At 49.9% G+C, this 22,500-nt stretch overlaps 1 protein-coding gene across 1 annotated transcript in view; it reads left to right on the forward strand.

Moving 5' to 3' along the window:
- The first annotated feature begins 6,755 nt into the window (after positions 1-6,755).
- The window catches only part of prrc1 (proline-rich coiled-coil 1), a 26,427-nt gene continuing 10,682 nt past the window's right edge, over positions 6,756-22,500 (forward strand). Inside the window, 8 exon segments of the mRNA XM_061263813.1 lie at positions 6,756-6,862; positions 12,351-12,480; positions 12,573-12,619; positions 12,622-12,816; positions 16,384-16,532; positions 16,904-17,006; positions 19,339-19,502; positions 21,526-21,629. Of these exon segments, the coding sequence (XP_061119797.1) occupies positions 6,766-6,862; positions 12,351-12,480; positions 12,573-12,619; positions 12,622-12,816; positions 16,384-16,532; positions 16,904-17,006; positions 19,339-19,502; positions 21,526-21,629 (989 nt within the window). The 5' untranslated portion in view covers positions 6,756-6,765.

Consider the following 22,500-nt stretch of genomic DNA (forward strand, 5'->3'; position numbering starts at 1 on the left):
GGCCACGGACAGTTAAACCGGAAACTTCTCGAGCACAAACTCCCATCGGGAGGGCCCGGGACAGGACAGAGAGACCTAACCCATCAATCACAGCGATGTCATGCTGTTCCAGCACACAGCCTGTGATATATTACATCTGACATGAATGTCTAAAGAAGGAAATGTCTTCAGACATTTGGTCTAGCTGGGTATGAGCTGGTCAACCAGATAGTACAGGCAGCTTGTCTGGTTGACCAGCTGCCAGCAGTTTCGAAACATAGATTCAGCTGGTCAAACCATGTTGAGCTGGGAGCTGGTCTGAACTACTGGTGAACCAGCTACCAGCTGTTTCAAAACCTAGCTTGAGCTGTTTTTTTTTTTCTGCAGGATATGCTGGTCAAAACACTTTCTGGCGAGTTCAAGTGAACAATTTTGATTTTGAGTCATGCCAATAAAGCTTCTTGACTTGACTTGACTTGAGAGAGATGGAGATGGAGAGAGAATTTGAGGTCTTGTTCAGAAAGCTTGGAGTTTATTGCTCAGATTCACCTTTATTCTGTGGTTGAAACCTCTGTTCTCCTTCATACAACAGTCCACACTTCCACCATTTAGATTTTATTTTTATTTAATCTTCATACTGCGGCACCAGGATGGGAGTTTGGGTGTTGTCCACCAGGGGGCAGCATTAGTCATACTCTCAGGTAAGTGATTAATTGTAATCACTGTGGCTGTGGCCAGTTAACAAACTATTGGGTCTCATAAAAAGGGCTGGTTTTCAGTCTTTGAGGGGAGAGAAAACACCACATTACATTAATGGCATTTGGCAGACGCTCTTATCCACAGCGACGTACAACAAAGTGCATACCCATAACCAGGGTATTGTATTGCCTGGTTTTGTTGTTTTTGTGATTTCTTGCTTTCTTTTTCCATCTTGTTGCCAGATTAACCTTTTTCTTGCTTTAGTGCAGTTACCTGGCTAACTCAGTAATCCTGTTTTAAGGGTTTCACTCAGTGCAGTTAACCAGCTAACTCAGTAATCCTGCTTTGTGGGTTTCACTCAGTGCAGTTATCCAGCTAACTCAGTAATCCTGCTCTGTGGGTTTCACTCAGTGCAGTTATCCAGCTAACTCAGTCATCCTGCTCTGTGGGTTTTACTCAGGGCAGTTATCCAGCTAACTCAATAATCCTGCTTTGTGGGTTTTACTCAGTGCAGTTATCCAGCTAACTCAGTAATCCTGCTCTGTGGGTTTCACTCAGTGCAGTTATCCAGCTAACTCAGTAATCCTGCTTTGTGGGTTTCACTCAGTGCAGTTATCCAGCTAACTCAGTAATCATGCTCTGTGGGTTTTACTCAGTGCAGTTATCCAGCTAACTCAGTAATCCTGCTCTGTGGGTTTCACTCAGTCCAGTTATCCAGCTAACTCAGTAATCATGCTCTGTGGGTTTTACTCAGTGCAGTTATCCAGCTAACTCAGTAATCCTGCTTTGTGGGTTTCACTCAGTGCAGTTATCCAGCTAACTCAGTAATCCTGCTTTGTGGGTTTTACTCAGTGCAGTTATCCAGCTAACTCAGTAACCCTAATTTGTGAAACAGGGCACAGGTGAGCAATGAGCAAGTGGAAATAAATGGGCAACAACTATTCCTGATGCCAATTAATCTACCAGCTAATTAAAAATATTCCAAAATAGGAGGGGGGTTTATTTGATTAAACAGAAATAGTTTGTAGAATATAATTAATCTAGGAAGTATTGTAATTTAATGACTAACTTAATTAAAAGCTGGTGATTGCTACCTGGTAAATATAATAAATGTTACTGTGCACAGCCTTCTTCATATCGCTTAATGAAATAATATTTTCAGTTTTGAGCTTTAATTTGTTCCTTGAAAGATGGAAAAAATAATGTATACTACATACCCCAGTGAGCAAACTGCGGAATCTAGACATCTTGAGGGCTGGAAATCCAGGCTGAGAGACAATCTCTCTCTGCCAATACAGCTCTCTTTTATATCCCTGAATATATACTGTATATTCAATTCCATTTTATCTGAAAAGCGCTTTTCACAGAAGACTCGCAAAGACGCTTTACAGAGTAATAGAAGGGAAGAAGCTATATTTAATGAACTATATTAATAGATAACTAGAATACAGATGAATATAGCTTTTATTAAGTATATTGAATATAGTTAAATGCAAAAGTATTGGGCCAGTCACACAAATAACATTAAATCAGAAGACAAAACACTGCTCGAGCTAAACATTTGATTTGTCAAGTTTGGTTTGGGGACAAACATTAGCAAACATTAGCAGATGGATATAGAAGTTGTCCAAAACACACACACAGCCACACATGAGAATCAAGAGTCCAATGGCCATGAAGAAAATGATGGAATTTATGGTAATTGAATTTTTATTTGTGTGTGCGTTAGCAATTCAGCAACTGAAGCACCCGGCAATTAATCCAGAAAATCAATCTGACTGTTTTGTAGTCTTAATTCCGTTCCCCTCTCGCGTGTGTGCGTGCGTGTGGAACGTGCAGAACATGCAGCACGAGACCAAACTGTTTGTTTTCCTCAAAACTCCTGCCAGTCCAGGCTCCACGTGTTTACCTGGTCGTTTTCTCTTGATCTATTCGAGCCTTAAGAGGGGCAGACATGCCTGATGCATTAGAGGGAGCACTGAGCTGAGTTTAAACACTCAGATTTCTCATGAATAAAATGGAGAGACACAAAAGCGGCAGCACGGATGGTGCAGTGGGTAGCACTGCCGCCTCACAGCAAGGAGGTCCTGGGTTCAAATCCCAGTCAGCCGGGGCCTCTCTGTGCGGAGTTTGCATGTTTCCTCCGGTACTCCGGTTTCCTCCCACAGTCCAAAGACATGCAGGTTAGGCTGATTGGAGAGTCTAAATTGCCCGTGGGTGTGGGTGTGTGAGTGAATGGTGTATGTGACCTGCGATGGACTGGCGACCTGTCCAGGGTGTATTCCTGCCTTTCGCCCAATGTATGCTGGGATAGGCTCCAGCCCCCCTGCGACCCTGTTCAGGATAAGCGGGTTAGGATAATGAAATGTCAGCAATGATGTTCTTTGTTTCAAAACAAACAGCTGAAAAGATCAAGGCCCAGGTTAAGAGTCAGGTGACAGGTGAGACCTAATTAAGCTGAAGGATAAAGGTCCTCGTTTTAGTGGTTTTCTCTAAATTTCAGTCACATCTGGCCCTTTTCAGAGGAGACCACACACCCCTGAACGCGTCCGTGACACAAACCTGCAAGTCCCATGGCTATGGGGCCCGGGGATGCGCTCAGGACATGACTTCTCGCAAGTCAGCAGTTTCCGATTTCCAAGTGCAAAATGTCCTATTGAATGACAGTATAAATTTTGTCATTCTGTGTTGGAATCTCGGGCACTTCCGGAGTAGACACAGTTTCCAAAATGACGACAAACACGTCAGGTTTTTTTTGGCCATATAAATGCGGTCCATTCACTGTTTTACCATATATTCAGAGTCAGCTTCTGCAGGTAGTCAGCTCGCATGTGTAAAAGTATATTTTCTTTTGTTTGCCTCCTTGTTGAACACTAGTTATAGACACGTAGTCAGTCACTTTTACAAGTTCCTTGGCAACAGTGGCTACAGGTCACAAACTGCACAATGCCCAGTTATATAGGCGCTTCCATGGTGGTGAAAACTTGTATTTATTGCTGTGGCCATAGAAAAGTTGAATAAAAACACAAGCTGGCTTCATGTGACGCCAAATGAGGCTGTGGGCCTGGCAGAAGCTGGCCGGAGCTTTAATGAAGCCATCAACCAGAGCACGGGCAAATAAAACACAACAGCCGTGGGCCTTTGTGCACTCTCTGTTTAGAGCGGTGCACCTTCCCTCTGCTGCAGTCCTATGGTGACAGACCTATGGTGTTACAATTATTGCTATATAATAATCCTATAGATGAACAATATCTCCCTCTGCTGCAGTCCCAGCACAACTCCACGCGGTGACCTGTGACCCCTGGATTCTGATGCTCACAGTGGTGTGAAGTGCCTACTGTGACTTTTCAGGCTCTCTCAGCAGGCGTTCCCCAGGGGTCAGTGCTTGGTCCGCCTTATTCTTCCCCCTTACAAATAATAACACACACATACACACACACACACACACAGATGTGCACACGCAGACTTACACACACACAGAAACACACACACCTCCATAGAGTTCTCAACATGGATGTCAAACCCATATCTCCAAGACAGACCTATGGTGTTACAATTATTGCTATATAATAATCCTATAGATGAACAATATCAGCACCACAGACCACCACCCACTATGAGGATGGTAATATGATGCAAAGTAATGTTGCTCTTTGGCAATAAAGGGAAGAGTATTATTTGTGAAACTTGTGTGACCACACTAAATTCTTATGATTTTCAAGCCTCCTGTTAGACCTCTCAAGGAACAGGTAGAGCAATAAATTCCAAGCTTTCCAAACAAGACCCCCCCCTCTCTCCTCTCTCTCTCTCTCTGTGCTCATCGAGTATGCATGCTGCGTGATAAAACATTACCAATCATTTAGTTTGTTATATTTTACTACATGCTTATTGACCATGTACCAATCAGATATAGAATTATGTAAAACACTTTTTCTTCCCATCGGTCAAATAAACCCCAATGCCCCATTGCAGTGATGGGGATACTGTGCTGTAGGATCCCAAGACACTCTTCACGTCACTTTTGCTCTGTTTGTTTGTTTGTTTGTTCTCAAACAAAAAAAAAAAAAAAAAATTAAAAAAGGCCCTCGTCCTTATCTTTGTTGTACAGGTAGCAGTTGAAATTGTACTTCCCTCTGGGGTCTTTCAGCGAACTTATCCCTGGTTATGGGTATGCACTTTGATGTACGTCGCTCTGGATAAGAGCGTCTGCCAAATGCCAATAATGTAATGTAATGTAATATATGGGTTGATATGGGTTCATGCAATTATTCTAGTATGATGTATGCTATATTGCAAAACATTGGCTTTGACAGTATACATCGTGTTTTCTTTGATACAAGTCGAAGATCCCACTGTAAACCAGGTGGTGCCAGTTCTTCCCCCCGACCAGGGTAGCCCTGCACGAGCCGGCCCCGTCACAGGAACGACGTGGCAATTCGTGACGTCACCAGTACGCGGCCATTTTCGACTGGGCCAGTGCTTGGGGGTTCCCTGTGCAAAGTCTGGTTTTCTGCGGCACTTCGAGCTTTCTCCGGAAGCGTCAAACAGGTACAAACCGGGTCCCCGTTTTCAGGCTAAACAAACCAGGTACCCGGTTCCAGGCTAAACAAACCGGGCGCCCGGTTGCCGAACTTAGCAAGATTAGCTACGCTCAACCAGGTTAAAATAGTCATGCTCGGCCGTTTGGATGCTATGCACTGAGCTAGCAAGACTATTAGCAATGTGTGTACCAGTTAGCACTTACTAAATAGCTAGCTAGCTTGATAACTAATGGGTTTTATGCAATTAGCAGCTGGCCAACAATCTCGGTCTCACGTGTTATGCGTTGTCGAGAGTTGCTAGCTCACATTATCTAGCAAAACAGCAACAGCACGCAGCTCGCCAACTAATGTTAGCGAGCTAGCATTGATAATTTAAATGTGCTTACACGATTGCCTCTCGACTCCCAGGTCAACTCGTTGGCAAGACAAAAAATGTTAGCTTGATAGTGGTACTTAACTAAACGGTGTTAATTATTTGATTAGACCTGAGAGCGTCGCTTGTTTGACGTGACGGGCGGTGTGACAGTCGTTTGTACGGGCAGCTGGGACGTGGCATTAACTCGCTTACGCAGTTGTCTTCGTCTGTACCGACAGCGACCGCACAGCGTATGTTAACGCGACTGGCTTCAAAGGTTTATGAAAATGTGTCCATTTGAGTGTCCAAACAATAACATTATTAAAGAATTATATGCGCCAAAGAGCTTTGCACGCCATATTCTGACTTTACTTGCAGGCAGTGTTGTAGTTGTAGTCTTCTCTCTACGTTCGGGTTTAATTTCCCTGGAAACTGGCTGTTATTTATTTCTCTTTTTTATTATTATTATTTTTTTAACGTTGATGTGATTGCATTTAAGACAAAATAGGTTTGGACATTCAATAAAGTATATGTAAATAAATAGTGCTAATATGTGGGGTACCCAGTGTCACACACAAACAGCGGTGTCCTGGAGTTGCACATGGGTCAACAACACGGTAATCTCACTGTGCCTGCAGCATGTAGGTTTTCATTTCAACCCTAATTTGGTGCATCTGATTCTATTAATTAGCTGGTCAATGAGATCTCTAGCTGATGAATTGGGTTTGCTTTGTGAGGGTTGGAGTGAAAGTAAATGTCCAGGAACAGGGTTGGGCAGCCCTGCTCTAGTTGCTGAATGAGGTGTGCTTTGTTTGGGTTAGAGTGAAAACCTACAGGATGGAACATCTCCAGGAACAGGGTTGGGCAGCCCTGCTCTAGTTGCTGAATGAGGTGTGCTTTGTTTGGGTTAGAGTGAAAACCTACAGTACGGTAGATGGTAGCTCACAGACAGATGCTGCTACATCTGTGCTTGACAGTTGGGATGGTGTTACCTGGTGTTACCTGGTGTTACCTGGTGTTACCTGGTGTTACCTGGTGTTACCTGGGTTTGGTTTGCAAACAGAGCTCCCATATTAGTTGAGTGGGCTGGCCTGGTGAGTGCTCTGTTAATGCAAGCCGCACAGTTGCATGCGATCCGCTCTGTTAAAAGTGGCTGACAGTTTCTGGTTTAAACCACTCAGGTGCGGGAAGATGATGGAAGAGAGCGGGATCGAGAACACTCCCCCCACCACCCCCACGCCCCCCCCGAGCGTGGCTGCGTCCGTCACCCCCCCGCCCCTCTCCATAGGTAAGGCCGCTCCCTGGGTCTGTCAGGTACCCACACTTTTCACACTCTTTCTTTTTGGTAGCTCTTCATTTGAAGGCTGTATGCATCATGCTAACACAGTGGAGCTACGGGGTCTGCTGGTTTTCGTTTGTTACTCTGCTCTTGACTGTAATCAGTTGCTATAATTGATTAATTAACTCCCCTCACCTGGTTACCTGGGTCTCAGCAGGGTGCTGATTTTAAGGTGAAAACAGAAACCAGCAGACCCAGAAGCTCTCCAGGACCAGGGTTGGGGACCCCTGTGCTAACATCATGTCTACATAAACACTGCATGACCTGATATAACCATGCATGACCATTCATATGCAATGGTCTGTTCCACTTGCTGTCAATTTTCCTGAAGGGTCATTATGTCACTTTCAATGTCAGTGACTTAATGACCCTTTATGACATTTGACACCGAGTGGAACAGACATTTATGAATGTTTATGTCCGGTGTTATGCCGTGTTTATGTATTTACGCATTATGGATACTGCCTTCAAATAAAATGTTGCCTTCTTTTTCTTCATCTTAAAACCTTTAGTAATAACCTCTCTGGGTATTCATTGATAGAATAACACCTTTCAACATTCTTGCTGGTTTGAGCCCCCAGAAGCTGTATATTGATGCAACATAACGCCCCGAACGTCTGTAGATCCCACTGTTCCTTCGGTGATCACTGGGAAGGAAACAGGAAGTGGGAGCTTCCATTCATGAATCCACTCGTTGTCTAAATCCATTATCCATCCGTTGTCTAATTACTTTATTCATCCATTATCTAATTCCATTGTCCATCCATTATCTTTGGGGGGTGGGGGGGGCTGCTGGAGCCTATCCCAGCATGCATTGGGGTGAGAGGCAGGTATACACCCTGGGCAGGTGGCCAATCAATCGAGTGTTAGCCCTGTAGATGGTGCTCGTATCTCCTGCTGATTGATGTGCAGGTTCACCCGTGTTGTTTGGGGATTTGCTCCCAGGCCTCTCCTGGGGCGATGTTTGGTTTGACTCGTGTTTTTTCGGCTCTGTACTGTTAATATGCGGCAGCAGGTTGTTCAGTGTGAGGCGTTTTGAGGGATTGTGTCTGAGGGCAGGATTTGGAAAAGTATATTTTACCCATGCATACTCAGCAGTGTGCCGTGAGTGCTGCTCCACGCTGCGCAACTGATTGCGCTCACTGCTCACGAAGGACATTTTAGAGAATTTAATCAGAAATTTGACAGGATTTTGGTAATTCAGGAACATGGGTTGAGAAAGTGACTGTAATCACCCCATCCTGATTCATGAAGGACCTGCGTTGATGGCACACCCAGTCCAGTTTGTTTTAGATAAGATGAGGTTATTTATATGTCTTCTTTCTACCATTACACCGTGCCGGCCAGCGTAGGATGGGCTCCCCCCTGTATTCTCGGGTTCCTCTTGAGATTTCTTCCCATCGGGGAGTTTTTTTTATGGCCACAGTTTAGCGGTCTCTCTTCCGACTAGGGCGTGATTCTCTTTTACCTCACATACACGGTGACTTGTGTGATCAGGTCTGCTGTTTGCCCTTTTGCTACTCTGCTAAGTGTCTTTGTGACAGTGTTCTGTTAAATGTGCTGTACAAGTAAAACCGAATGGAGTATCTGTGGCCCAGATGGTTCAGGGGCTTGATTGGGCTTGAGCTACTTGGACCAGCTGGAGGTGCTGGAAGGTTTGGGACACTGGTGTGGTGGGTGTAGAGGTACCCGTGTAGGGCTCCTGTGTTAGTGAGCATCTGGGACCTTACCGCGCCTCTCTTCCTGCTCGTAATCCGTCACTAAGGAAACCGTGTGCCGTGAGGACCCGGTCTCTCTCCGCAGAGTCACTGACAGGGCGATGCAGGAACTCGCCCAAAAGCCCCCGGTCTCTCTCCACAGAGTCACTGACAGGGCGATGCCTGAACTCGCCCACGTCTACAAACGCGCTACTCGAGAAAAGTAAAAAGTTTATTGAATGTCACGCCGGCCCAGAGGGAAGATCACTGGAACAAAACAAGTCTGCGGTCCAGCGACCTTCAACACGCTATCCTGGCATAAATACCATCTCAGGCCTTGATGCATCTCATCTGTGAGGTCCTGTCTCTGTAGTTCATCAACATCGCATGCTATCAGTCTCGCCTGATGCCTTGTGGCTCCTGGGTGCTCACTCAGTGAGCGCAGAAACCTGTGAACCTTGACCCTTCACCCTTGACCTCCTGCCACACAATTAGTCCCAGAGGACTGAGCTAAGCCTCACCTGCTCTTGAAGAATCATCCATTACATTACATTAGTTATTATGGTGGTGCTGTTGGGCCCTTGAGCAAAGCCTTTTTTTTTTTTTTTAAGATATATATATTTTTTTGGCTTTTTTCAGCTTTATTGGACAGTATACAGTATAGAGAGACAGGAAGAATGGGAGCGTGAGAGAGGGGAAGACATGCGACAAATGTCGGACGGTCGGATTCAAACTGCCGATGTCGCAGCTCGCAATGAGCATGTGGTCAGTGCTCTACAGGCTGCGCCACTGAGACACCCCTTGAGCAAAGCCTTTAACCCCACATTGCTCCGGGGGGGGTTGTCCCCTGCGTAGTCTAATCAACTGTAAGTTGCTAAAGAACTGTGCTGTTATGTAGTGTAACTGTACTGTTATGTAGTGTAAGTTACCGAGTGATTGTCGATGCTGGAAGAGGGAATGGGGGTGGGGGCGGTGGTGGGGGGGGTACCCAGCGTCCTCAGTTCCCCACTTGGCCCTGTCGGCCATCAGATACGCTGCTGTGGTTCAGCAACGGGCACACAACGGCTCCTGTCTGTTTACAAAGAGCTTCTCCGTAGATTACCTCCCTCTCTCACCCCGTTACTCACGTGGAGAGCTGGATCTCATCACGCTCGCTCTCAGGAGCTGGGAAGGGCTGCGTTTAGACACGGCGCTCCAGCCTCCAGCAGTGGTGTTCTCCTAAAGCTGGGTCCTCTCCTGACTCTGGGATCCTAAAGCTGGGTCCTCTCCTGACTCTGGGATCCTAAAGCTGGGTCCTCCCGGGACTCTGGGATCCTAAAGCTGGGTCCTCTCGGGACTCTGGGATCCTAAAGCTGGGTCCTCTCGGGACTCTGGGATCCTAAAGCTGGGTCCTCCCGGGACTCTGGGATCCTAAAGCTGGATCCTCTCCTGACTCTGGGATCCTAAAGCTGGATCCTCTCCTGACTCTGGGATCCTAAAGCTGGATCCTCTCCTGACTCTGGGATCCTAAAGCTGGGTCCTCTCGGGACCCTGGGATCCTAAAGCTGGGTCCTCTCATGACTCTGGGATCCTAAAGCTGGGTCCTCCCGGGACTCTGGGATCCTAAAGCTGGGTCCTCTCGGGACTCTGGGATCCTAAAGCTGGGTCCTCTCGGGACTCTGGGATCCTAAAGCTGGGTCCTCCCGGGACTCTGGGATCCTAAAGCTGGATCCTCTCCTGACTCTGGGATCCTAAAGCTGGATCCTCTCCTGACTCTGGGATCCTAAAGCTGGATCCTCTCCTGACTCTGGGATCCTAAAGCTGGGTCCTCTCGGGACCCTGGGATCCTAAAGCTGGGTCCTCTCGGGACTCTGGGATCCTAAAGCTGGGTCCTCTCCTGACTCTGGGATCCTAAAGCTGGGTCCTCTCCTGACTCTGGGATCCTAAAGCTGGGTCCTCCCGGGACTCTGGGATCCTAAAGCTGGGTCCTCTCCTGACCCTGGGCAGTTTCAGGGAGCTCATACGTGGCCTGCATTGTAGTAACATAATTTTTAAACGTTTTAAATCATGAAGCCTTTGAAAATGACCATATTCTCCCTGACCCGACTCTCGTTTTTAATGTTTAGATGGAAGTTCTTTTTCTTTGTACTTTCTTTTGTATCATTATACGTATTGTCTTTTAACTGTGTGTTTCTTAGGTTTAGATGAGATTAGCTTAGATTAGATTGTGGTATGATGGTGGATGTTTTCCACAGGGTGGGCACTGTGGCGGTCCTGTATCATGTTGATGATGTTAGTCAGCTGTGAGACGAGACCGACCCTCCCATCAAGGCGGCTCGTGTTCTGTGGACATATATAATATATATAATATATCATTAAACTGTATTTCCACACGACGCTCTTTGTGAGCGCAGAGAGGAACCACATCGACACCTAAAAGCCCTCCCCCGTCAACGCGTCTCCCTGTCGCACGAAGACTCCTCTGTTCCGTCACGCTCTGCCTCCGCCCGCCCCGCGCTCCTCTGAGACGGGACTACAGAAGAAGAAGCTCTCCGCAGTCGGGCTGCTGTGCATGCTGGGTATCGCAGGAGCGCTCCGTCCTCCGCGGGCGTCCTCGTTAAATGACTCCCGAGTGCTCGCGGTTCTTTTTTTATCATTCTGACATTCTCCTGAGAAGGAGATGCGCGTTAATCTGTATTCTGGCACTATAACAATAACGCTATCTGCCACAAGCCGTTTGTGTGATGTTTTTTATCTTTGTAGTAGGACTGCACGGCATATAATATGATATATGGGGCATGTGTAGGCTTTTGTCTGTTCTTTAATCCTGCCTGATACGGTTGTTAAACAACCAACCGTCAGAGGCCATGGGAAACGCTTCCCGGATAACGCATCGCTGATACCCATTGGGTGCTGATAAGACGGCCAATCAGCAGGAAGGTTGCGCAGCTCCCGTGTGGTCATGTGGTTTGTGTGTTCAGTCAAATGGCAGCTGCAGGACCTTGTTTACCGTTCGCTGCCCTTCCCCATGTACTAACCTCAAGGACCGAAATCCTGTTGAGTTGCTGAATAACTTAAATAACAATAATTTGTTATTGTTATTTAAGCTGATGCTCGTATCCAAAGTGACTTGCTGTTGATTAGACTAAGCAGGGGACAATCCCCCCTGGAGCAATCTGGGGTTAAGGGCCTTGCTCCTAGGGCCCAAGTGCTCTGCAGATCTCATCGTGGCTACCAGCCTTCCCAGTGATGTACCATAGCCACTAGGCTCCAGGCTGCCCCTGTGATACCCTGTGCTGCCCTCCCCCTGTGATACCCTGTGCTGCCCTGCCCCTGTGATACCCTGTGCTGCCCTCCCCCTGTGATACCCTGTGCTGCCCTCCCCCTGTGATACCCTGTGCTGCCCTGCCCCTGTGATACCCTGTGCTGCCCTCCCCCTGTGATACCCTGTGCTGCCCTCCCCCTGTGATACCCTGTGCTGCCCTCCCCCTGTGATACCCTGTGCTGCCCTCCCCCTGTGATACCCTGTGCTGCCCTGCCCCTGTGATACCCTGTGCTGCCCTCCCCCTGTGATACCCTGTGCTGCCCTCCCCCTGTGATACCCTGTGCTGCCCTCCCCCTGTGATACCCTGTGCTGCCCTGCCCCTGTGATACCCTGTGCTGCCCTCCCCCTGTGATACCCTGTGCTGCCCTCCCCCTGTGATACCCTGTGCTGCCCTGCTCCGTGGCTAACTGTGGCTTCTCTCCTCTTCCTCCTGCAGGCCTGACGAGTCCGCTCTCCCACCCCAGCACCACGGGAATCTCACCCTTCAACCCGGGGGTGTTCTCCTCGCCCGCCCCCGCCCCCCCGCCGGCTTCCGCCCCCCCGATTCGCTCCTCCGCCCCCCCTCTGTTCCAGTCCCCGCCCCCTATGGGCATAGCCCCTCCCCCTATGTCCGTGGCCCCACCCCCCATGTATGTGGCCCCTCCCCCCATGTCCGTAGCCCCACCCCCCATGTCCGTAGCCCCTCCCCCCTCCTCCAGCCCCATGGCGGGGGGCTTCCCCCCTGCCCCCCCCCCTCAGCACCTCCACCGCCCCCCCTCCCCCGCCCGTCATGTCGGCCCCCCCCACGGGCCCGCCCACCTCCGGCTTCACCATGGCGAGCTATGACATCACGCGCGGGCACGCCGGGCGTGCCCCACAGACCCCCCTGATGCCCAGCTTCTCCAGCGCCCCCCCGGTGCCAGGTACTGCCCCGAGGACTCATTATTACACCCCGGGTACTGCCCCAGGTACTGCCCCAGGTACTGCCCTGAGGACACATTTAATTATTATACCCCAGGTACTGCCCCAGGTACTGCCTCGAGGACTCATTATTACACCCCGGGTACTGCCCCAGGTACTGCCCTGAGGACACGTCTCATTATTATACCCCAGGTACTGCCCTACTGCCCCGCTCTAGAGGCACGCTTGCATTATACGACCTGCGGGCTTCCGATTATTCTTTTCAGGTGGGGACCAAATCCAACATAAAACTGTCATACTTTTATCTCTGAATTTTATGATCGTAACGTCTGTCAGGGCCTTTACTGATAAAAGTATGACAGCTTTATGTAATCTGACATCATCCGTTGTGCAGTCCTGTGGCAGCCGTTATGTCATGTGTATGACAGTGTTATGTCAGCCTGATAGCGAGGGGTTCCGGTAAAGTGTTACCGACATCATGAAGGTGGCTAATTGTTTTGTGCCGCAGTAATAATATGGTAATAGTATGCAGTAATGGTGGCTCGCACGTAACGTGTGGTGTTATTTTCACTGTTGGATGGAAGTGAAAATGTGTTCACGTGTTGGACGGTCTGTGCTGATTGGCTGCTGTGAGGGTCTGTGCTGATTGGCTGCTGTGAGGGTCGGTGCTGATTGGCTGCTCTTTCAGAGCTGTGATCAGGAGCGTTCCTGAAGCACCGTGGCAGCGTTTTAATTTACTGTTCAGGATGAGGGATGTTCAGCCGTGCCGTACGGTCAGAGATTAACTCCTGACTGCCTGAACCTGGGGCTCACACACAGAACACAGAACACACACACACACACACACATACACACACACACACACACACACACACTCTCGCACACACACACACACACACACACACACTCACACACACACACACACACACTCTCGCACACACACACACACACACACACACTCTCGCACATGCACGCACTCACACACACACAAACACACACTCTCGCACCTGCACGCACATACAGATAAAAATAGGCCTACATGTGCATATTTGCATGCATAGCCAGAGGGCTCTAATTGCATCTGAAAAGTGTGAGTGTGGGTGTGTGTGCGTGTGTCGGCGTGTCTGCCTGTGTCTGTCTGTCTGTCTGTGTGTGTGTGTCTGTGTGTGCGTGTGTGTGTGTGAGTGTGGGTGTGTGTGCGTGTGTCGGCGTGTCTGCCTGTGTCTGTCTGCCTGTGTGTGTCTGTGTGTGTGTGTGTGTGTGTGTGTGTGTGTGTGTGTGTGTGTGTGTCTGTAAGATTGAATTAAACCTCTCTGGGATTGGACACATGGGACTCTTAAAGCAGTGGCTGCACTGCACTCTCTGTCTGTGAGGACATTCGGCTTATTAAATACCAGACAAACAGTCTGTCGGCACTTACACTTACACACTCCGGCGTACCTCACACACGCAGCGCCCTGCGGCTCACGGCACTAGTCCATCACGCCTCCGTCAGGAAGTGAGGTGCAGACAGAGGCTCCTCACACACGCGCGTGCGGCGTTTGAAGGCGATGAGAATCCAGGAAGCGGTGATTTAAGACGGGATGTGAATAGCGGGAGGACAGGGGTCGGGCGTGTGAGGCGCCGCGTGCTTCGTACCCATAATTCACCCTGTTTGCGGCCGGACGGTGATTCACGGCCGGGACGCCGTGTGATCAGGTGGCGTTCGGTCAGACTCGCGCTGTCCGACTCAAAGTCACCCTGCCACGCCGTCGACCGCAGTGTGACCGTGTCTGTGCTGCGTGTCTGTGCTGCGTGTCTGTGCTGCCTGTCTGTGCTGCGTGTCTGTGCTGCCTGTCTGTGCTGCGTGTCTGTGCTGCCTGTCTGTGCTGCCTATCTGTGCTGCGTGTCTGTGCTGCCTGTCTGTGCTGCGTGTCTGTGTTAGCGCCTGAGAGCTGCGTGTCTGTGCTGCGTGTCTGTGTTAGCGCCTGAGAGCTGCGTGTCTGTGCTGCGTGTCTGTGCTGCCTGTCTGTGCTGCGTGTCTGTGCTGCGTGTCTGTGCTGCCTGTCTGTGCTGCCTATCTGTGCTGCCTGTCTGTGCTGCCTATCTGTGCTGCGTGTCTGTGCTAGCGCCTGAGAGCTGCGTGTCTGTGCTGCGTGTCTGTGCTGCGTGTCTGTGCTGCGTGTCTGTGCTGCCTGTCTGTGCTGCGTGTCTGTGTTAGCGCCTGAGAGCTGTGTGTCTGTGCTGCGTGTCTGTGCTAGCGCCTGAGAGCTGCGTGTCTGTGCTAGCGCCTGAGAGCTTCGTGTCTGTGCTAGCGCCTGAGAGCTGCGTGTCTGTGCTAGCGCCTGAGAGCTGCGTGTCTGTGCTAGCGCCTGAGAGCTGCGTGTCTGTGCTAGCGCCTGAGAGCTGCGTGTCTGTGCTAGCGGCTGTGTTGTAGGTGGATCTCTTTGTGCCGTGGGAGGTGATCTGAATGGATATAAACCGCTTGCCTCACTGTTGCTCTCTGGGCTGTAGACTCAGTCAGCGGGGGGGGGCTTTGTTGGGGGAGCTGCTTTCAGACGCTGGCGGCTGGAGGTTCGGCTTCCAGGGACAGTGATGTCACTCGACCTGTGAGGCAGGTGATCTCACCTGGCCGGCATCAGAGCGCAGACACCTGTGCTAACGGCTGACGTGGACTCTACGCTGAACAGATTAATTACCCCCGGCTCTGCTGTGCAGTGCCTTTCTTAGGGGTTCCTCTCCACCCTCTCTGACCTCAGAGACATGCGTGTATGCGTACACTCATCATTAGTGTGATTGTGTCTGTAAATGAGCGTCTATCTCCTGTTGGGTTATTAGTGTGATTGTGTCTGTGAATGATTGTGATTGTGTCTGTAAGTGATTGTGATTATGTCTGTAAATGTGTCTGTATCTCCTGTAGGGGTTATTAGTTTGATTGTGTCTGTGAATGTGTCTGTATCTCCTGTAGGGGTTATTAGTGTGATTGTGTCTGTAAATGTGTCTGTATTTCCTGTAGGGGTTATTAGTGTGATTGTTTCTGTAAATGTGTCTGTATGTCCTGTAGGGGTTATTAGTGTGATTGTGTCTGTAAATGTGTCTGTATTTCCTGTAGGGGTTATTAGTGTGATTGTGTCTGTAAATGTGTCTGTATGTCCTGTAGGGGTTATTAGTGTGATTGTGTCTGTAAATGTGTCTGTATTTCCTGTAGGTGTTATTAGTGTGATTGTGTCTGTAAATGTGTCTGTATGTCCTGTAGGGGTTATTAGTGTGATTGTGTCTGTAAATGTGTCTGTATTTCCTGTAGGGGTTATTAGTGTGATTGTGTCTGTAAATGTGTCTGTATTTCCTGTAGGTGTTATTAGTGTGATTGTGTCTGTAAATGTGTCTATGTCCTGTAGGGGTTATTAGTGTGATTGTGTCTGTAAATGTGTCTGTATTTCCTGTAGGGGTTATTAGTGTGATTGTGTCTGTAAATGTGTCTGTATGTCCTGTAGGGGTTATTAGTGTGATTGAGTCTGTAAATGTGTCTGTATGTCCTGTAGGGGTTATTAGTGTGATTGAGTCTGTAAATGTGTCTGTATGTCCTGTAGGGGTGGTGCCGAACCCCATGGTGCAGCAGCCCGTGATGTCGGGGGGGCTGGGGGTCGGGACGGGGTCCCCCATCACCTTCCCTGAGGAGCGTGAGGATCCCCCCGTCGCCATGGCAACCAACAGCGGGGGACTGTGGGGCTTCTTTAAGGTGGGTGCTCCTGATGCTGCAGGGATCCGCTGTGTGTGTGTGTGTGTGTGTGTGTGCGCTCGCGCTGTGTGTGCTGTGTGTGCTGTGTGTTTGTGTGTGTGTGCTGTGTTCTATGTGTGCATGTGCATGTGCGTGTGTGTCTGCTGTCTTGTGTGTGTGTGCTGTTTGTGTGTGTGTGTGTGTGTGTCTGTGTGTCTGTGTGTGTGTGTGTGTGTGTGTGTGTGTGTGTGTGTGTCCATACCTTGTTTTATCTGTGTGCTGTGTGCTTGTGCATTTGCAGGGGGGTGTTTTCATGATGGGATGTTAGTATCCGTGGTTACCTAGCAGCTGCAGGATGTGAGCTCTCCGTCCTGCTTTGTCTCCGGGGTTAGGGCGTGGCTGGGAACCCCATGGTGAAGACGGTTCTGGATAAGACCAAGCACTCCGTAGAGTCCATGATCACCACCCTGGACCCCGGCATGGCCCCCTACATCAGTGAGTCACTCCGCTTAAACCTAAACCGGGTCTCCAGACCTCAGCCTGAACCAGGTCTCCATCACCCAGAACTCAGCCTCAACCAGATCTCCATCACCCAGAACTCAGCCTGAACCAGGTCCCCATCACCCAGAACTCAGCCTGAACCAGGTCTCCATCACCCAGAACTCAGCCTGAACCAGGTCTCCATCACCCAGAACTCAGCCTGAACCAGGTCTCCATCACCCAGAACTCAGCCTGAACCAGGTCCCCATCACCCAGAACTCAGCCTGAACCAGGTCCCCATAACCCAGAACTCAGCCTGAACTAGGTCCCCATAACCCAGAACTCAGCCTGAACTAGGTCCCCATAACCCAGAACTCAGCCTGAACCAGGTCCCCATCACCCAGAACTCAGCCTGAACCAGGTCCCCATAAACCAGAACTCAGCCTGAACCAGGTCCCCATAAACCAGAACTCAGCCTGAACCAGCTCCCCATAAACCAGAACTCAGCCTGAACCAGGTCCTCATAAACCAGAACTCAGCCTGAACTAGGTCCCCATAAACCAGAACTCAGCCTGAACCAGTTCCCCATAACCCAGAACTCAGCCTGAACCAGGTCCCCATAAACCAGAACTCAGCCTGAACCAGGTCCCCATAAACCAGAACTCAGCCTGAACCAGGTCCTCATAAACCAGAACTCAGCCTGAACCAGGTCCCCATAAACCAGAACTCAGCCTGAGCCAGGTCCCCATAAACCAGAACTCAGCCTGAACCAGGTCCTCATAAACCAGAACTCAGCCTGAACCAGGTCCCCATAAACCAGAACTCAGCCTGAACCAGGTCCCCATAAACCAGAACTCAGCCTGAGCCAGGTCCCCATAAACCAGAACTCAGCCTGAGCCAGGTCCCCATAAACCAGAACTCAGCCTGAACCAGGTCCCCATAAACCAGAACTCAGCCTGAACCAGGTCCCCATAAACCAGAACTCAGCCTGAGCCAGGTCCCCATAAACCAGAACTCAGCCTGAGCCAGGTCCCCATAAACCAGACCTCGGTCCTAAATTACTGACTGCTGATCCAGGATTTTACAGCCTGTAATCCAAGCACAGTCTGTGGGCTTGTGTATGTTGAAACTGCCTTCCTGAAAACTACTTGTTATGCAAGAAGCATCATATTCTTTCTCTTGGTTTTATGTCCATACATTCATTTTTCCAAATGAGTTTTTTTTTTCCAATTCTGCCTCTTTTTTTTCTTTTTTTTTTCTTTTTTTTTTACCTGAGGCAGAATTGGCAAATACATACCGCATACAAGACACAAAGTGAGCAGGTTATCACGTTCATAACGGCGTATTGCAGTGAGAGCCGGGTGTTAAACGGTGTTTATTAAACATTACTGATGGTGAGATGTTGCTAATGATCGTGCAGGGGAAGGTTCTCTGCCTGTAATGGCTTTAATGAGCAATGTCAGTTTTTTACGGTTCATTATTTATTAATGATTCTTTGTGCTGCGTTTTTAAACTGGGGGGGAAGAAAACATTTGGCTGGAATGTCTGTCAGTATTATCGACCCGGTTCATAAGAGAGCCGGGTAATATGATAAGCGGTGGTTTTGTGTATGAAATGTTGACAGCAAATGTGAGCGGTGAGTTGTGGGTTGTGGGGACAAAATGGCTCCCTCATCAGTCTGTGTCCGATGGGAGGCTGGAGGGGCCAGACGGGGCGGGGGGGGGGGGGGGGTTACTGTGGAGAGACGCAGTAAAATCTGTCACAGAGGTTTTCTGTTAATGGGCACGGTAAGGAGTGGAACTGGCAGATTTACAGGTTACTGTAACACAGACTGTGTGTGTGTGTATCTGTGTGTGTGTCTCTGTGTGTGTCTCTCTGTGTGTCTTTGTGTGTGTCTCTGTGTGTGTGTGTGTCTCTGTGTGTGTCTCTGTGCATGTCTGTGTGTGTGTCTCTGTGTGTGTCTCTGCGTGTGTGTGTGTGTGTGTGTGTGTGTGTCTCTGTGTGTGTGTGTATCTCTGTGTGTCTCTGTCTGTGTCTCTGTCTGTGTCTCTGTGCGTGTCTGTGTGTGTGTGTGTGTCTCTGTGTGTGTGTCTCTGCGCGTGTCTCTGTGCGTGTCTGTGTGTGTGTGTGTGTGTCTCTGTGTGTGTGTGTGTGTGTGTGTCTCTGTGTGTGTGTCTCTGCGCGTGTCTCTGTGCGTGTCTGTGTGTGTGTGTGTGTGTCTCTGTGTGTGTCTCTGTGCATGTCTGTGTGTGTGTCTCTGCGTGTGTGTGTGTGTGTGTGTCTCTGTGTGTGTGTGTGTGTGTGTGTCTGTTTGTCTGTCTGTCTGTCTGTCTGTCCGTCCTCCCAGAGTCCGGGGGGGATCTGGACATCGTTGTCACGTCGGATAAGGAGGTGAAGGTGGCGGCCGTCCGCGACGCCTTCCAGGAAGTGTTCGGCCTCGCCATGGTAACGGGAGAGGCGGGGCAGTCCAACATCGCCCCCCAGCCCGTGGGCTACGCCGCTGGACTAAAGGTGCCCCCCCCCGGTTAACCCCCCCCACACACACACACACAGTGCTGGAGCCATCCCTGGACCACGCCTTGATTAATCCTGCTAGACCCGGAGCGTTCCCACCCGCCCGCTCCCCTGTCACATGACGCTGACGTTCTATCGGCTGACGGTCTGCCACAGCGTCGTCCTGCTGGTGCTGGAGTCATTAGTCACCTCCTCAGGCCCAGAAAAGCCCAGAAAAGCCCAGAACACAGAGAACATCACCCCTGCTCTGACCAGCAGGGCCACTCCGGTGGAAATACTCCTGATTTATTCATGAATTACTGTGATATGATGAGGGTGTTGGGCACGGTAGGTCTGAGCACATTTTGCGGAATACCTGCATATACAGTGAGGCCCGTAAGTATTTGGACAGTCACACAACTTTAATACAGTTCACTCCATATGGATGTTGAGACCAAATTAATTTAAAGTGCGGACTGTCAGCTGTAATTTGAGGGTATTTACGTCCGTATGGGGTGAACCTTGTATGAATTACAGCTGTCATTTCTACAAGGCATTCACAGTAATTGTCCTAATACTTACGGACTGCACTGTATGTATGCAAAGTACATTTACCTTATACCCTTCATTTACCATACCAGCACCACACATACTGGCCAAATGTTCCTTTAAAATCATTTGTGTTATTGTAAAAATACTTCAGAGCAGATGTCCAGTTAGAGAGGCGCAGAGCAGATCCTCCGTGCCTCATTACAGAAACGCTCTCTTTCGTTCCGACATAAATCTTCGTTCTGTGTGATTTTAACGGTCTGCATAAATTAGCTGTGAATTAGCGTCGCGAGCCCTGTCCCTGGACGCTAACTGGCTGGCTCTGCTCTGCCCAGTTTGTGGAAGGGTCTGCGAGCCCCTTTAAACTGCATTCCGCTGCGTGACGTTCAGTACCGCTGTGCTGACCTCAGACCACTCTGCTCCAGGGCTAGCGTGCCTGGTTCAAAGCAGTGGGTCTCGCGTGTGTCCCTGGAGGGCCCTGTGTGTGCAGGGTTTCATTCCCACCAGGTAACGCTGCCATACCTGATCCCCATGACTCACTCAGCCATGTGCATTTAACTGCATTACAGCACAGAAATATAAGCAACTGTTGTTATCTACACAAATAACACATTTCACTTTATGTACCTTGTGCTCAGACCTGCGGCCCTGATGGCAGGTGTGCTTAATGTCCTGGCCCTCTCCACAGGGGGCTCATATGAGGGTATAGACGGGTGTAGGGTGGTATAGGGGGCTCATATGAGGGTATAGACGGGAGCAGGGTGGTATAGGGGGCTCATATGAGGGTATAGACGGGTGCAGGGTGGTATAGGGGGCTCATATGAGGGTATAGACGGGAGCAGGGTGGTATAGGGGGCTCATATGAGGGTATAGATGGGAGCAGGGTGGTATAGGGGGCTCATATGAGGGTATAGACGGGTGCAGGGTGGTATAGGGGGCTCATATGAGGGTATAGACGGGTGCAGGGTGGTATAGGGGGCTCATATGAGGGTATAGACGGGTGTAGGGTGGTATAGGGGGCTGATAGGAGTGGTATAGATGGGTGCAGGGTGGTATAGGGGGCTGATAGGAGTGGTATAGATGGGTGCAGGGTGGTATAGGGGGCTGATAGGAGTGGTATAGACGGGAGCAGGGTGGTATAGGGGGCTGATAGGAGTGGTATAGACGGGTGTAGGGTGGTATAGGGGGCTGATAGGAGTGGTATAGGGGGCTGATAGGAGTGGTATAGACGGGTGTAGGGTGGTATAGGGGGCTCAGATGAGGGTATAGACGGGTGCAGGTGTGTGTAATCTCGCGGGTCTCCGCAGGGGGCTCAGATGAGGGTATAGACGGGTGCAGGCTGATATAGGGGGCTGATAGGAGTGGTATAGACGGGTGTAGGGTGGTATAGGGGGCTGATAGGAGTGGTATAGACGGGTGCAGGCTGATATAGGGGGCTGATAGGAGTGGTATAGACGGGTGCAGGTGTGTGTAATCTCGCGTGTCTCCACAGGGGGCTCAGGAGCGGATCGACAGCCTGCGGCGGACCGGAGTGATCCACGAGAAACAGCCCGCGGTCTCTGTGGAGAGCTGCATCACCGAGCTCCTGCCCGACAAGTACGTCTGTGTGTGTGTGTGTGTGTGAGTGTGTCTGTGTCTGTGTCTGTGTCTGTGTCTGTGTCTGTCTGTCTGTCTGTCTGTCTGTGTGTGTGAGAGAGAGAGTGTGTGTGTGTGCGTGCGTGCGTGCGTGCGTGCGTGCGTGCGTGCGTGTGAGAGAGTGTGTGTGTCTCTGTGTGTGAGAGAGTGTGAGAGTGTGTCTGTGTGAGAGTGTGTGTGTGCGTCTGTGTGAGAGTGTGTGTGTGTTTCCAGGGGCCTCTCAAATCCCTTTAATTAGATTCTGTTACACTGCCAGTGATCGATAATAAAGTCCCTTACCACCGACCCCCCACCCCCCAGCACATGCGGGTTCTTCTCCGGTTTTCCCACATCGTATCCATCTCAAGTTCAGGTCTCCAAACTTTCCAAGGTCATTCAGTGTGTGAAGCAGCTTTCTGGTGCTTTTCATGTTGACGGTAGCTGTGAGGTGTGTGTGTGTGTGTGTGTGTGTGTGTGTGTGTGTGTGTGTGTGTGTGTGTGTGTGTGTGTGTGTGTGTGTGTGTGTGTGTGTGTGTGTGTGTGTGTGTGTGTGTGTGTGTGTGTGTGAGGGTGGGTGGGTCGAGCCTTTGATCCACCATTGCTTTTATATTAAGCCGGTCGATTAGCTGTTTGGAATCAATTGTGTGAAATCGGCGTGCAATCCCTGTTCCCTCAGAAGGAGGCGGGGGTAATGATGCACGTAGACCCTCCGCCGCTCCGGGACACGGGCCCCATCAGCACTCCCAGGTTCAAAATGTTCCCAGTTTCCCACTTTAAATGACCCCTGGAATTGCCCTGAGAGTGAGGGGGAAGGAGCGTCAGCAGAGCTGGGTTTTCATCCCGAGTCGCAGGG

The sequence above is a fragment of the Conger conger genome, chromosome 12 (genome assembly GCF_963514075.1).
Source record: "Conger conger chromosome 12, fConCon1.1, whole genome shotgun sequence".
Taxonomy (NCBI): Eukaryota; Metazoa; Chordata; class Actinopteri; order Anguilliformes; family Congridae; genus Conger; species Conger conger.